General features: G+C 32.0%; 1 protein-coding gene across 18 annotated transcripts in view; it reads right to left on the reverse strand.

Moving 5' to 3' along the window:
* LOC132739305 (transcription factor 12-like) overlaps positions 1–15,417 on the reverse strand; it is a gene marked incomplete at its 5' end in the record, with an annotated part of 106,435 nt that extends 91,018 nt beyond the window's left edge. For all 18 annotated transcript variants that reach the window (XR_009626974.1, XM_060726994.1, XM_060726991.1 and 15 more), the window contains 2 exon segments: positions 8,548–8,635; positions 15,398–15,417. Coding sequence is in view for 17 of the 18 variants with exons in the window: in XM_060726994.1 (XP_060582977.1) it covers positions 8,548–8,635; positions 15,398–15,417 (108 nt within the window).
* Between the last annotated feature and the right edge of the window lie 645 nt (positions 15,418–16,062).

Below are 16,062 nucleotides of genomic sequence, written 5' to 3' on the forward strand. Positions count from 1 at the left end.
TAACCTCTCAAACATAACATCACCTTCCACTCTAGCCACAACACAACATTTTCCAACTCTCCAAATCAAACCTAAATGCCAAATGCAACCTAAAACCCACCCTCGACCAGGCATCCCAATATCCCAAAAGTTGGAGAGTACCCAAACGTCAAATTTTTAAATGTTCAATAAATTGTTTGCTATTTCATCCTGTTTCAAGAATACAAAAGATCCAAACTATAGAGTTATTTTCAAAAGATCCCCACTATAGAGTTATTTTCAAGAGTCGAATCAGAAATTGATTATGATTATGATGGGATTATGATGATGGGTAAGGATTATGGAGTTTCACAAGTGTAATTATAAAATTCTCTGTTTATTCCCCCCCCCCTTTCCAGGTATATCAGCCACTAACACCTCTCCACCTCTCTCACTATAACATGCTGCAATAAAGATATTGAATTATCTGGATAATTTGTCATGGGTTTATCTTTGCCTATGATTTATACCCTCGTGATCTTCAGCTATTCTACCGATGCCAACTTCACAAACACATCTGTCGCTTTCCCAGGATGCCATGTTTTATTACAACTTAGAGGGGTCATCTCAAAAATGTATATTATCAACGGTCATCTCAAAATTATATTTACTCATTTAAATACTGTATCAGCTTTATAATATCATAATATCATGGACATTCTAATAAGCCCATACAGGTCTTCGGTATCATTGATAGCAGCACATGAACTGTTGAAAATTGAGTATCGCTCAAGCTGGTGCTAGGGGCCAGTGAGGGATGTTGCACTTTTTTGTTATCCTTCATGTACAGACTCAAACCAAGTCTGCAATTTTCATGCAATTTTGTTGTGATTGGTGCTTTCTAGGGATCACCCTTTTTCCAGAATTTAATGTAAGAAAATATAACTTTGAGATGACTGTAAATTAGATACAGTAAATGCATTTCTTGAAGACAAAAAACGCAAATAACAACCTTTGCGTAAATTTAAATAACACTGAGCTGTTTTATATAAATAGCGTAACCATGGCAATAAATTTCAGTTATTAAACTGCTACTAGACAAAGCAAATTAAGCAATATAGAATCACAAGCAAAACTCACTTAATTAATAAAACTCTTTTTTTTCATTTAATAAGCCATAAAACATTGTATTGCCAATGGAAGATGAAAAAAAAAAATCTCTAAAAATATTGATCATCTTTTCAAGTTCCTCCTCCCTGTTTGTTAAGGTTTCCATAAATTTTCTGCAACATAGATTTATCAACAAGTATGGTAAGAATTTATGGATCATTTTGTCAAGTGAAAAGTTTAGACCCCATCTGGCAAAGCCAGGCATCATCTGTCAATTTAGACATGCTACATAGAACGCTTATATATCAAACCACTTCTATAATGCTTGTCTCCAGCAAGAAAAAAAACACTTCCATATAGAAGATACGTGACCACCTGAGTCCAAAAGCAATATTTCAAAAATCTGATACACGACACTGCGGTTTAGGAACATATTATAAATTAAGTTAGTTAAAAAATATTGTATATCTCCTGACAGCTTTGATGAAAATTATCTTGGTTTCCAACAATTTGTTACTCAATTCTAGAAAATTCTAAAAGTTTCTCTAAGAAGCCATAATGCCCTTAAAAGAACAATTTGTTTTGCACTGCTTAGGGTAAACAAAGGGGCTGTTAAGGATCAAATATGGGGCCAGTTATACAACAACAGTTCCTTCATTTCAGCTGATCAGGGCAAACCTAGTGCTGTGGCTGCAGTTGTAGCTAAATTGGCATTAAATAATCCAATTAAGCTCCAGGTTCAAACTAGGTGAGACAAAATGACCCAGGCATTAAATAAACCTATCCAGTTGTGTGTTCAAACTGGCTATGGTAAAAACTGGCATTTACTAAACCAATCTAGTCTATGTCAACCAAACTGGCAGAAACTATACCAATCTATTCTTGTGTGATAAAACTGGCTGTGATAAAACTGGCAGTTACTAAACTGAAGTCACCAGATTGGTGCTGTGACCAAAGTGGATGTCACCAAGCCTAATAATAACCAGATTGGACATGATCTAATTAGCTGTGACTGGCCTGGCTGTCACCTGAATATCACAAAAACAAAACTGGATATGACCAAACAGTATGTGACCAAACGTACATTTACAATGAACATTAATGTTGCGACCAAAACTGGATTAGAACCGACCTGGCTTTCACCAATCTAACAGTAATAAAACCAAACACCCTGCGCAAAAAACTGGTTATGACTATGATGCTACTGACCAAACTAGCCCTAGTTAAGTTTGCTGTGAAAAAATTGGTTTTGTCCAAACTATTCCCTCCAACTTAATTTATTGACCATTACTAAATAGCCTAGAATACTTTTGAGACAACCCCCTCTTACAATACTATTGAAACAACCCCCTCTTGTTTTTTCCCCTAACTTTTTTAACCTGATTATACTGTCAGTACTGTTACACAAAATTTCCATATGCCACAGACACAAAACAGGTGAATTATGCATAGAGAATATAACCAGTCCAATGCCAGACTGATTCACTCAAAACATGTGCCAAAAGAGTTGGAACAGGTGAAATATGCATAGAACTAGTCAATGCCAGACTGGCTTACAGAAAACATGTGCTGGAGTATAGGAAACAGGTGAAATTATCATAGAACCAGTCTCACACAAATTCTGCAGATGTTCCCCGTTCACTGTGACCTCCAGCGCAGAGAAGAAAAGTTTACACAGCTGCCTACTGTAAGGGGAAAGCATTTCTTAGATATAGAAATGTTTAAGCATGACACAGTCTTGTTTTCTCCCTCACATAATCTTTATCCCAGATAAAGTCACTGCCTGAACAAACTGTGTTTTTGCAGTCATTTTTCTGAGACTGGGTTTAGAAACGTTTATAAAATCTATATCTTTGTTTACAACTGCGCTTAGGCAAAGTTAACAGAAATAAAGCACAGGATTAAAGATACTAGCCTCAGTGAGCACTTCATTTTGCATACTCTTATTATAGAAGCCAATAAATGATATATCATGCTCTATTTTAAAGACCATTACAATGCTGTATATTGACATCTGGGCAATATCTGGACACATCAAAATGCTCTATATTGAAATCAGGGCAATATCTGGACACATTACAATGCTCTATATTGAAATCAGGGCAATATCTGGACACATTACAATGCTCTATATTGAAATCAGGGCAATATCTGGACACATTACAAATGCTCTATATTGAAATCAGGGCAATATCTTGACACATTACAATGCTCTATATTGAAATCAGGGCAATATCTTGACACATTACTATATTGAAATCAGGGCAAAATATGGACACATTACAATGCTCTATATTGAAATCAGGGCAATATCTGGACATGAGATGCTCTTTATTGAACAAGTCACTTATTGCTTATTAATAACTCTTTCTTATGGATAAGACTAGGGAGGAACAATATCTTGATATTTACAGGCTCTTTTAGGCAATATGCTTTCTTCTTCTAGAAAGAAAGGGGTCAATATCTTGACATATTGCATGCTCTTATATAACAGTATTATGCAATTGATTATTGTAATATGACTTCTGTTATTTTTAAGAAAGGGGAGTATCTTGACATTCTCCTAAGTTTATGAACAGCAATGGGTTTATTGAGTACTTATATTCCTCTTTCTCAGAAAAGAATAGTATCTTGAAGTATTACATGCCCTGTAGATTATAATGCAACAAGTACTTAATTATGAAGTGATTTACCACAGGGACAATATCTTTGACATTAAAACAAGCATTTACAATGCATCCATTGGCAAACTGTACTGTATGTTGTTTAAGACCAAAAGGACAATATCTTCACATTCTTACAGGCTTCTTTATTATACATTCAAGTGGCAATTTCTTGACATTTATGCTACACATGGCATATTGGATACTGATTTACACCAGAAGGACAATATCTTGGCATTTATGCAACAAATGGCATATTGTATACTGATTTACATCAGAAGGGCAAAATCTTGTCATTAAAACAACAAATGGCATATTGTAGTCGATTTACACCAAAGTGGTAATAATTATCTTGACATTTATGCAACAAATGGCATATTGTATACTGATCTAAACTAAAGTGGCAATATCTTGACATTTATGTAACAAATGTCATATTGTATGTTGAATTACACCAAAGTGGCAATATAATTTAAGTGGCATTTATGCAACAAATGGCATATTGTATATTAATCTAAACTAAAGTGGCAATATCTTGACATTTATGCAACAAATGTCATATTGTATACTGATTTACACCAGAAGGGCAATATCTTGGCATTTATGCATAAATGGCAAATTGTGTGTTGATTTACATCTTGACATTTATGCATCAAATACCATATTGTAAACTATACTGATTTACACATCACACCAAAAGGGCAATATCTTGACATTCTTACTGGCGTTCTTAATGCAACAATGGCACATATTTTTACACCAAATGGGGACAGTATCTTGACATTCTTACTGGCTTTTTTTAATGCAACAATGGCACATATTTTTACACCAAATGGGTACAGTATCTTGACATTATTACAGCCACAGGTGACATATTGCACATTGTAAAAGGTATAAATACATTATAAATATTATGTAACTGCAGCATGTGCAGCAGATAGAAAAAGGACAATATAAAAGCATGGTAACAGACTAAACTCATGTGGCATATTGTGGCATATATATATAAACAATAAACAGATTGCACCAAATCTCCATCTGTTGACATAGTTTCTACACACTATGCCATATGGATAGGCATATGTTGACATAGTTTCTACACACTATGCCATATGGATAGGCATCTGTTGACATGATTTTCTACGAGTGAGACTAAAAACTGGGTTGGAGCGACACGTTAAATGCAGTATTCCGGTATATACCGGACAAGGCGCTAAAGAATGATTTAATGCTAAAATCTCGCCTTTTCACTCGCTGACATGCTCTGCAAAACATAAGCACCTCAAATTTTTTCGACCAATCAACTTTCTTTATGTGAAACACTGTTACAGCAACAGCAAAGATACCACTTTTTGTGACCAATCAACTCTCTGTGTGTGAAACAGTAAAGATATCACATACATGTAGGTGTATACTGGTGGCACATGCATCTGTGACACTAGGATTTGAGAGAGAAATTCCAGTCACTAACCATATGGTCAACAAGGTCATGTTAGGTCAAACAATATCCAACACTGCACCTGTTGCACATGGAAACAATCTTTTGATAACACAAAAATTGCAATCACCTGCAGTATGAGAATATCAAGGTCAAAGGGTCAAGTAAGTACACAAGTTGACCAATTGCAACTGCTTTCTATTAGGTTAATTCAGGACATAACAAAGTTTTAGGGACATTCACAAGTAAGTCAAAGGCCTTGTAAAAAAGGGGCCCAAAATGAGACCAATTACATTGGAACATACCAGAAAAGCAGAGATGGAGTATTCTCAAAGTTAAGGAATAGATTATTAATAGTCAAGTGAATAGCAATTTAAACATGCTAACCATCAAAACAGAGATATAGCAAAGTTTATGATAAACAAAGATGAAACAAAGTGTATTATAAAACTATTAAAATTCTGGTAAATTAATATCCCCGATTATCAAGAAAACAAAGCAGCAGGGCAAAAAAAGACGCAGCGGAAACATGCTATTACATAAACAGAAGAAAAAATATTATGTGAAGTGGTATAACTTTTAGGCAAAAAAGATTTTTGTTTCTGCGCCCTGACCTAAAAAAATCGAGTAAGTATGCGAAATTTCTTCTTTTTTTTTTCTTCTTTTTTTCACACAAAATATTTTCTTTTTTTCTTTTCACTCAAAATATTTTCACATATTTTTTGAAAAAGAAAATAGCTTGAAAAAAAAAATGAAAAAACATATACAACATCTGGTTATCTTGACTTTTATTTGGCCATATCAACTTTTTTCCAAGTTCTGTACCAAATTTCAGGATTTTTATTGGTCAGTGGTCATTTTGTGGCAGTTTCTGACCAATCAAATAAACGAGATCTGAGTCTAAACTCAGGGAATTTTTCTATTACCTTGGACCCAGGGACAGGTTTAAAGATATATTTTAAGTCCAATCAGGACATTCACAACATAAGTAAATTAACAATTTTTGTAAGTCTGTCTTATCAAAGTAAGAAAGTTTTGGTCAATACTAAGTCTTCACCTTCATCAGGACATTCCCAAAGTAAGTAAAATATTAATTTTTTCAAGTTGGCCTTATCAAAAGTAAGAAAAAAAATCATAATTAATATCATACGGAATTACTTACTGAATAATGATCATTAAAGTCAGTTGTAATGGAAAATTGTAACGAGTTACTTCATATTAACAACAATGGTAGGAGAGCTAAAGAGAGACCGAAAGGTAAAAAAATAATCCCATAATACATCTGATTTAACTACTAGTAACAAAACTGCTTAGCAAAAGTTTTATCAATAACATATGCGTGGCTGGTAAGATTTTCTCCGGGCCAGATGTGTAATGTATTTAACTTACGTAGCAGATGTAAGCTCCGTGTGTGTGGAACTAGTTAACTATAACCAGACATCCTACATTTTAAAACATAAACACGGCTTTATAATTGAATTTTCATCAAATCACCTGAGTTTTTTCCCTTGCTTTTTTTAAAAAAAAACATTGGTCTATTTTCAAAGTTAAAGAAGTTTTAATGCTTGATAGAATTTGTTTTTTTTCGTCAATGAAATTTAAAAGCCTGTGAATTTTTTTTTTTACCATTTTTAATGTTAATGTGACATAATCTTCACGAGAGCTTTTGGTAGATTGTTTAAACAGGATTAATCAATAACAGCAGTATTTTCCTCTTTATTTGGGAAAGGTAGACTTATATATAGTTAACTGTCTCGCCAAATTGGGAAAGAATCTGGGTCAATTAAAGTGCCAAAATTGGGCAAGAAACTGGGTCAATAAAAACACCAAAATTGTGAAATTTATTAAACCAGTCGATTAAAACTCTTAAATTGTGACATTCATTAAACCAGTCAATCAAAACACAAAATTGGGTAATTTATTAAACCAGTCGATTAAAACACAAAAATTGTGAAATTCATTAAACCAGTCGATTAAAACACCAAAATTGTGAAATTCATTATACCAGTCAATCAAAACACAAAATTGGGAGATTTATTAAATCGGTCAATTAAAACACCAAAATAAGGAAATTCATTAAATCACTTCATCAAAACACAAAAATTGGGACATTCATTTACCACTTGATAAAAACACCAAAATTGGGAAATTCATTAAATCACTTTATCAAAACACCCAAACTAGGAAATTCATTAAACAAGTCAAAACACACGAGTTATGTACCTTTGATTTATGTTCCATTTTTTAAACAGCAATTTGATCAACAGTTTTATATCCTTAATTTCCAAAATTAAATGAAATAAAATATCTACAAAAAATAATCCCAAATTAAATTTTACTTTACAAATTGGGAAAAAATGGTCACTTAAAAGTAAGTACATGTATATGACTAGGGAATGGGACAGTTTCACAGAACATTATTCATAATTCATAATTTCATATCCTTTTTTCCCCAAAAAAAGTTGGGGAAAAAACGGTAACTAGTTTGAAAACAAAATTAGACAGATTCCTAATAACATTTCAACAAGTTATTTCACCTACATTAAAGGAAATGAGGTAGACTCCAAAAAGTCATCAATTTAATAATTATTTGCTGGAAGTACAATGGTTTGAAAATGATAAATTTGTTTGTATATATGGATGTTTGTTGGAATAGAGAAAACACAGGATTTCAGCACTTGAATAAACCCCTTGTGGCGGATTTGTTTTAAAAATATTTGACAAAATATGGCAGTTGTTTTACAAACTACTAAAAAAAGGCAACTACCATTGGCCTTGACAGTTCCCTAGTTTGCAGTACAATTGCAATAGCTGCATTTTTTGCATGCAAATTTTTCAATATTTACTGGGTGCTTTATTATTTGAAAAATTGGATATTTGAGGGTTTTTTTTAAACTTGAAAAACTACTTTATAGTATGAGTATGACTTTTTAATATTATATTATTATTTGTTACTTCTTATACCCCTTGCTTCACTTTGCATCTTAAATAGATTGTCCATTTTTTTCACTCATGACAAAACCATTTATCCGTCAAGGGAAAATTTCTAATTTACGGACTCAGAAGGCCCAAAGTTGCCGGCTGATCTCTGTCTGCACTGGTCACACCTGTACACACGTTGCCGCCAGCACTCTAAGGGTTAGGAACCGATTTAAAAAGTTTATTTTTGTCGTAAGTTTTAAACAGTATCATTTTTTGGGCTAACCCAGCATAACTAATTACCTAAGTAAAGTGATATGACTATAAGGATTCAAGCCCCTTGCAAGGATCATACCAAAAGAGTTGATGGTAACAGACAACCATAAGCATACTATACCCTTGGCCATATTAACCGAGACACAAAAACATAAATTAAGAAATCGCGTAATAATATCTTACCTTGTTTATATGCGTTATACATTTCCATATTGCCTCCTCCTTGTTGTACAGGACCTTTCATGCCCGCGCTAACGGGAGGTGAGAACATCTATAAAAAATATACCACAAATTAATCCGTTATCACGACAACAAGAAAACGACAACAAGAAAAACGAAATGCACTTGACACGAAAATGCAACATAACTGTACCGCAATGAACTTAAAATAACTCTCTGAATTTATTAATAATAGGAGACTGAAATCTACCACAGTAAAAAAAACTCGGAGAAAAAAATATTTCAGTATGAATAAATAAGCTGACTCACAATATCTTAGACTATTAAAAGTGTACAATATTATATTAAAAGAAACATTTCTGCTCCAAAAATTATTGTTTCGATTTAAAAAAAAAAAATTTGTTTATAAAATGCTTGTATGAAAGAAATATGGTAGTTTGTTGCTTCAAAAGCAAGAAGTGCAAGGAAAGAAATCATTGCTAAACTGTAACTGTTCCAGAAATTTTATTTTGTTTACATACACTTTTCATGCGTGTTAAAATAACAGAGATATCTTGTGTTACAGCTCTTTCCAGAATCAACCATAAAATTATGGAAACAGAATCATTTTACTGTTAATAAAACTTTAAAACAATCATTTTTGATAAATGTTAGGCTAGTTTACAAGATCCTATAATGTTTCCATGTATATTCTCATCAAAATGAAAAATATTTTCCATATTCTCATCAAAATGAAAAATATTTTCTATATTCTCATCAAAATGGAATATATTTCTTAAATCTCATAACAATGAAATATATTTCTATATTTTCATCAAAACTAAATATTTTTCACAAAATGAAATAATATATTTCTATATGCTCAACAAAATGTAATATTTTTCTATGATCTTATCAAGACTGTATTTCATTATTGTCACATATGTATTTCATTATTGTCACATAAAATAAGATAAACAGGTAATAAATAAATTTTAAATTTTTTTTCTAATTTCTTTCTTTTTTTATAAAAATGGTGTGTGTAGATCGAAAGGGACATAATAACCCAATACAGATATAATATCATATTGAAAATGAAAATAATTCTATAAAACTACACATGCTTAAAAGTAAAATCTCTAAATTGCCTAATCAAAAGGGCATTCATGTCATATGCAGGGCAGAAAAATAATTCAAAGTTATTTAGTATGACTATTGTATGTATATATAGAATATATAGGTTAGTCTACAAAATGAACTATACTATATATACAATGACATAATTAGGTGGAAACACCGCAATTACAAATCAATAACCTAACTATAAAAATATCCACAACTGTCAACTCCACACTCTGTCGCAATCCATCAATACCCTTAATTTGGACAATTTTTTTTATTTTTTGCATTTTTTTATTTGTTCGGAGATTTTCGGTTTATTTTTATTAGGTGGGTGACATTTTGCCACAATGTGACCTCTAGTACAATGTTATAAAATTCTTTACGCTAATTAATTATATCCATAATAACGAGAACAAAACGATTTGTCATTCTATAATTATATATATCTATATATCAATATAATTATTAATGATTTTTTTTTTATAGCAATTGCTTGTTTTCATTTAAATTATTTTCTGTTTTACCTATTTATATAAGTTTATTTATATGTTTATTTATTCATGAACAGTGATTTGATATCTACTGAAATTTTATATACACATGCCCATCAGTTATAAAAATTCAAAAAGCTAACGTTGCATTGTCTTAATTTTGCCGAGTTTTTTAATCTTAATAATCTAAATGGCTAAAAATTAACAAAATGCAAAAAGCGAAGCATTTTACATAATTGAACTTTGTATCTGGGCTTACATTTTTATCTTTGACAAAACTGAAATTTTCTGCATTAACAAAAATGCAGAAACGAAACAAAGATTTAATCTTTGCCTTGCTGGCACCAGAAGTAATTGCTAGCCTTTGCCACCAGAATGGAGCCAGGCCAGCCTGCATGATCGTGCAGACAGACTAGGCTCTATACTGTCGGCAGACTAACTTCGATTGAATTTGTTCAAACTATTTTCCAAAAAATTTGAAACCGGACATTTTAAAATTCAAAATATGATAAGTTGGACAAATCCATTTCAAATATTAAAATATTATGCAGGTGAAATACTAAAGAAGCTTTCATAACTTAGTATATAAAGCATATAAAGTGCTTATAAAAGACCCCCCCCCCCCCAAAAAAAAAAAAATCTACAGTCTCTTTTGATGCCAGCTAATTGTATAGACCCCAAAATCGGGATCAATAATTCTGGTTAACTGGTGCTAATGTCTCATTTTTGTTGACGGAAATTGAACAGTAATTACTTCTTTAAGAGAGAAAATGGCAGACTAATGATTCCAAAGGTGGTGAATGGAGTGAAAAGGAGAGGAAAGTGGAGACAAGAAGAGAAAATAGCAGCAAGGTGGCAATATTTGGTGTTACACGATAGACTGACTTTTTGATCATGATTTGATTATGGAAGCACAAACGTTTTCGTACATTTTTTAACAGGATTCTAACCAAACTTATAATTACAAGTACAAATTGTGACAAAATTGTTCCATTTTTTTTGCTCAGAATTTACAATTTTTAGCATACAAAATTTCACTTGACACTTTAAAGAATAATGCAAATAATGCTTCTTTAAAAGATACTTTGGCTTCATTTATAAAGTGGAAAAGATGCAAAAAACCAATGCCTGTGCAATAGCTTTTCCCTAGCTGGTAACAAGAATGCCCAAGTATAGCCGCCAAACAGTGAAGATTTTTAGCAACATAATAAGGCAAATCGTATTTCTTACACAGTTTTATTTCCTTACATATCTTAACTGTTTAAACAAAATGTAAAAATTCTTGGAAGAAAAGTTTTGTTTGATACAAATATTTGACAGTCCCCCACTGCTCTTTTTGGGTTGGCCTGTCTCTGACCAACTCCTGTGCCATTTGGAGTCAGTGTCCTATATTAGCAATATGTAAAGCAAAATGGTAGCAAAAGCCTTTAATAATAGACAACCAAGAAATCTTGTACCCAGTAAAAGAATCAGTTGCTTTGTTCATCTCTTACTGGACATCTTGACCTTTTTTGAATGAAGAGACGTTTTTTTTATAGACAGGACCAGTAAAAGTATAGGTTCCAAAAAATTAAAGCTTTTGGTCATCTTTACCTTTTTGAATGAAGAGACTATTATTTTTTTCATAGATAGGAAAACTTTACTAGCCACCTCTTGGCTGGCTCTGCCTTTTTTTTCATACTGACTTCTTATATTTCCGGAAAAAGAAAGAAAAAAATTCCTGAAAAATTTGTTTCTTGTCATTCCACGAGCAGACGGCAGGTGCAATGTTCCTGTTAGCAACAAGAGACATATTGTTCGATGTTACAGTGACAGCTGAGGTCTCGAAATCATTGAAACAACATTATACCTTCAATATAGGAGAGCAGCTGGTTCCCAGAAAAGGTTTTTACATCTCTCGATCCATGACTGATGGAATTCTTACTCTTGGAATTCTTACTCGTGTAATATTATCAAGGTTGTTTTTTTTTGTATGTGTGTGTGGCTTTTTTTTAGCGGCTCACATTAGTGACCGATTTTGGGTCATACGAAAGGGTCATGCGAAAAAGTATGTTTTTTTTCCCAATTTTAACAAGAAAATTCCTAATTTCATTGAGGGAAAAACCAACAAAAGGTAAACAAAACAAAATTATCGTCATTTTGTTATGTCCTACTGCACTCTGCCACAGCAACTTGTATTGTTACATTCCAAATTTTTAAAATGTGCATGATTGTATTGAGTGCAATATAAAATGATTTAAATGAACAATGTTTTAGGTGATGTTTTTTATATCAATTTTCCCAATTTTATCAAAAATAACCTGGAAATTCCTTATTCTGGGGGTCATTTTGTTCACAAAATGTGAGAAAAACCATGATATTATTGTTATCATAAATGACACATTACAAATATTTTCAGTCTCATTAAAGCTATTTACAATGAATTTTTTAATCAATCTTTTGTTCACTGTCACAACTTAAGGTTTGATTACTATAATATTTTTCAAATTATGACGAAGTCATTTTACAAAATTCGTTAAAAACCTCAGTTGTTTCTCTCAGCATACACTGATCTTTCCCTAACCACCTATAATTTGTAATATGGACATGTACTGCTATGAATCTGGAACAGTTCATCATAAAGTTCAGGGATTTCCATATCAAGTAAATTTTAAAGCCAACAGTATACAACTTGGTCCCCCTTAAAATCCCCTTCAATAATAAATAAACTGTTCCAAATTCAAAGCAGGGCAAGTCCATGTTCTAAATATAGCACAGTGATTGGTTAAGATCCAAGAATCAGCACAAACAGGTGCTTGACTGGTTTACAGCAGACGGTAAAATCAAAACCAGTCTGCTCTCGGCAACATACTGCAGGGGTAGCATATGGCATTGTTTACATTGAAATTTCCCATGAATGGTATCAATATTTAGCTATGGGTAAATACAAACAGTTGATAATCTGCCTACATTTTTCCAAACAAGATCATTCATTTAGTGTCACAAAAACTTTTTATACATTTGAAAATCGATTTTATCTCGGTAGAAAAAAATAATGTTTGAAAATTTCACGAAACTTGTGAATATTTTTTTTATTTTATGTACAATTTTGATATTTCCGAACTGCTTCATATTGTTTTCATCTACATTCATTATCTTAAGTCTTATTTTCTTAAAATTTAGTACACTAATTTATTTTTGATCATTTGTTAACAATAATCTGTTAACTTATTTATAAAGATTGGTGGCTTAGGCCTTAGTGGTTATGGTGTATGCCTATCAACCTAGGATTCATGGGTTTGAGAGCTGCTGGGGCTATTAGAGCTACTGGGGTTATGACTAAGATCTCTCATAATTATGACACTAGTGCTGGTTAGTCCATAAGTTAGTCCATAGTAGATTATGAGACTGAAATCTATGATAGCTAAAAAATTTTAAATAAAATCAATGAAAAATGAATCTATGAGGAATATAATTATGAGGAATGAAAGTGTAAATAATCTATGAGAAAATAAAATCTCTGAGAGTAATTGCAAAATTTACCAATGAAAAATGAGAGAATTATTCTATAAGTAATATAATTATGAGGAATAAAAGTGTAAATAATCTATGAAATTAAAATCTATGAGAGTAATTGCAAAATTTTCACTGAAAAATTAGAAAATTTATGAGAAATATATGAGGAATAATAGTATAAATAATCTATGAGATTAAAATCTATGAGAACATACTGCAAAAAATTATCACTGAAAAATGAAAGAATCTATGAGAAATCCCTTGTATAAACAATCTATAACAATGAAATCTATGAGAGCTTACTGGGTCAATCTATGAGCAAAGGAGAACTACACAAACAAAATCTATGAGAAATGAAAGAGCTGTAACATGTCATACTGATAAATGAATACACATATACATGAATGCCCAGGAGTACGTTCCTTAGAATATTATAGGCCAATTTAATAATAACATTATAATAACCAAGTATGTCAGTTTTAAATGAAAACATAGCATTTAATTGATTAGGAAAATGAATTCTTACATGTGTCTCATAAATAAAACCTTACATATCATTAGTATACTGTGTTTTCATAAATATATAAAACAGTTAAACAAAGACATATAAAACTTATTGATCATTTTGCAGATTTTTCCCCCGCAAGTTTGTTTAGAACACCATCCTTTTGCAAGTTATTGATTATAAAACCCAAAGCAATCAATATTTTTAGTTTGAAAACCCTCCGTAAATATATCCCAAACCTTTTAATGGAAAAAAGGGAGAAAAAAAAATCGACTCCATCAAAATAAAGGATTACACAACCCAAGTGTAAAATTTGACATTTATTTACAATTTAATCACGTGGTCCTGGCAACAGCTGCCTGTATACATGTACAAACTGAATTCATTATATTGCCCTAAAGAGCTACAATAAAGCTAAAGCCTAGAAATCATATGAAAGAAATATCGCAGTGAAAAATCAGTTGACATTTTCTTGAAATGGTATTGTTTTGTCTCAAGTTTTATTAGGGCGGATCTTTTTTTTTCTCCATCTTTTATGCACTATAAACTCTCCCTGTATCCCCACTCCCCATAATCCTACCCCGCCTTTTAAAATTGTCATCATTTTTATAACAAAATGATTTATGGACCTCATTTAACTTTTTTCAAACAAACATGGCCAAATTGTTTCAAATTTAGGTATTGTGTTTCAGTTTGGCCCTTCTTTGCTGGGTGATTCAAATGGAAAAGTTTCATTTGGATTGCACAATAATAATACCCTGCATAACAATTGTATAAAAAATTAACATTTTTATTGATGGCCATTAAAAAACAGAGCGCCTCAGCCCATTTAATGCATACGGCATGCATATTAACAAAAAACACATGCTTCAGTAACCAACCTCTGGGAGCCAATTTTTTTAACCAAGAGAAAGAAGGCATTTATCCACAATTAAAACTGAACTTAATCTCTACTGTTTTTTTTCCCTCCTAAACTTTTGCACAGCATAGCCTACTTTTAATTTATTTCTAATTTTATATAAATTTATAAAATTATCAATTTGCAAATTACTTCAAATTTATAAATATAAATATTTGTAATTTGTAAGTTTTGAGTTTTTTTACACCTAAGAGATCTGTGTTTTATTGGTAACAGTGTTATTAATTTTCTCTTAGTGGATGGGTGGGGTATATTAATTTTCATAGTGGGTGGGGTAATGAAAAAATATTCTTCATTATTATGTGGGTGGGGGTATGATTATTTTCACATGCAGATACTAACCTTATGATATGGATCGTTGAACTGTAAGCCATCAGCATGCAGGACAGGGATATAAAAAGAGAAAAACACAACAAAACATAGGTATGGTTGTCATAGCAACTAAACTGAAAGTAGTGGTTAACATAGCAACAGAAAAATAACTTAAAATGAAGCACTTCTGCATAAACTAAATACTGCAGTGTTGCAAATACCCATCATTGTTAGCCTCCCCCCCCCCCCCCCCCCCCAATAATTAATTCATTAAATGAACTACTAGTAGTCCTTGCCCATAATTAATTTGTTGAATGATTGAATATGCCTGTCAATGAACAATTTATATGCCCCATGAATTTGGGATGAATGAATTTGCCTTTGCCCGTAATTAATTTGGTTAAATGAACTTGACAGTCCAGGCTTTTTTTAAAATTGTGGTCTGTTGCTAATTTTAAGATATATCAAACCAGTCAACAGAAGAGTCCAGGCAAGTGCAGTGCTGGATGACCTGGCACTCTGCTGGTTGCAATTAACCGCACACATTCAGAAAATGAAATTATGGCGACTTTTATCTCACTTTTACACTTTTTTACAAGGAGATATGTAACTTTCTAATTATTAATTAAATACAACTGTAAAAGTAATGCCTCAGTCATTTGTAGGCCTGGCACCAACCCTTGAAGAATTACAGT

The sequence above is a fragment of the Ruditapes philippinarum genome, unplaced genomic scaffold (assembly GCF_026571515.1).
Source record: "Ruditapes philippinarum isolate M1 unplaced genomic scaffold, ASM2657151v2 ctg2649_1_1_1_1, whole genome shotgun sequence".
NCBI classification, from domain to species: domain Eukaryota; kingdom Metazoa; phylum Mollusca; class Bivalvia; order Venerida; family Veneridae; genus Ruditapes; species Ruditapes philippinarum.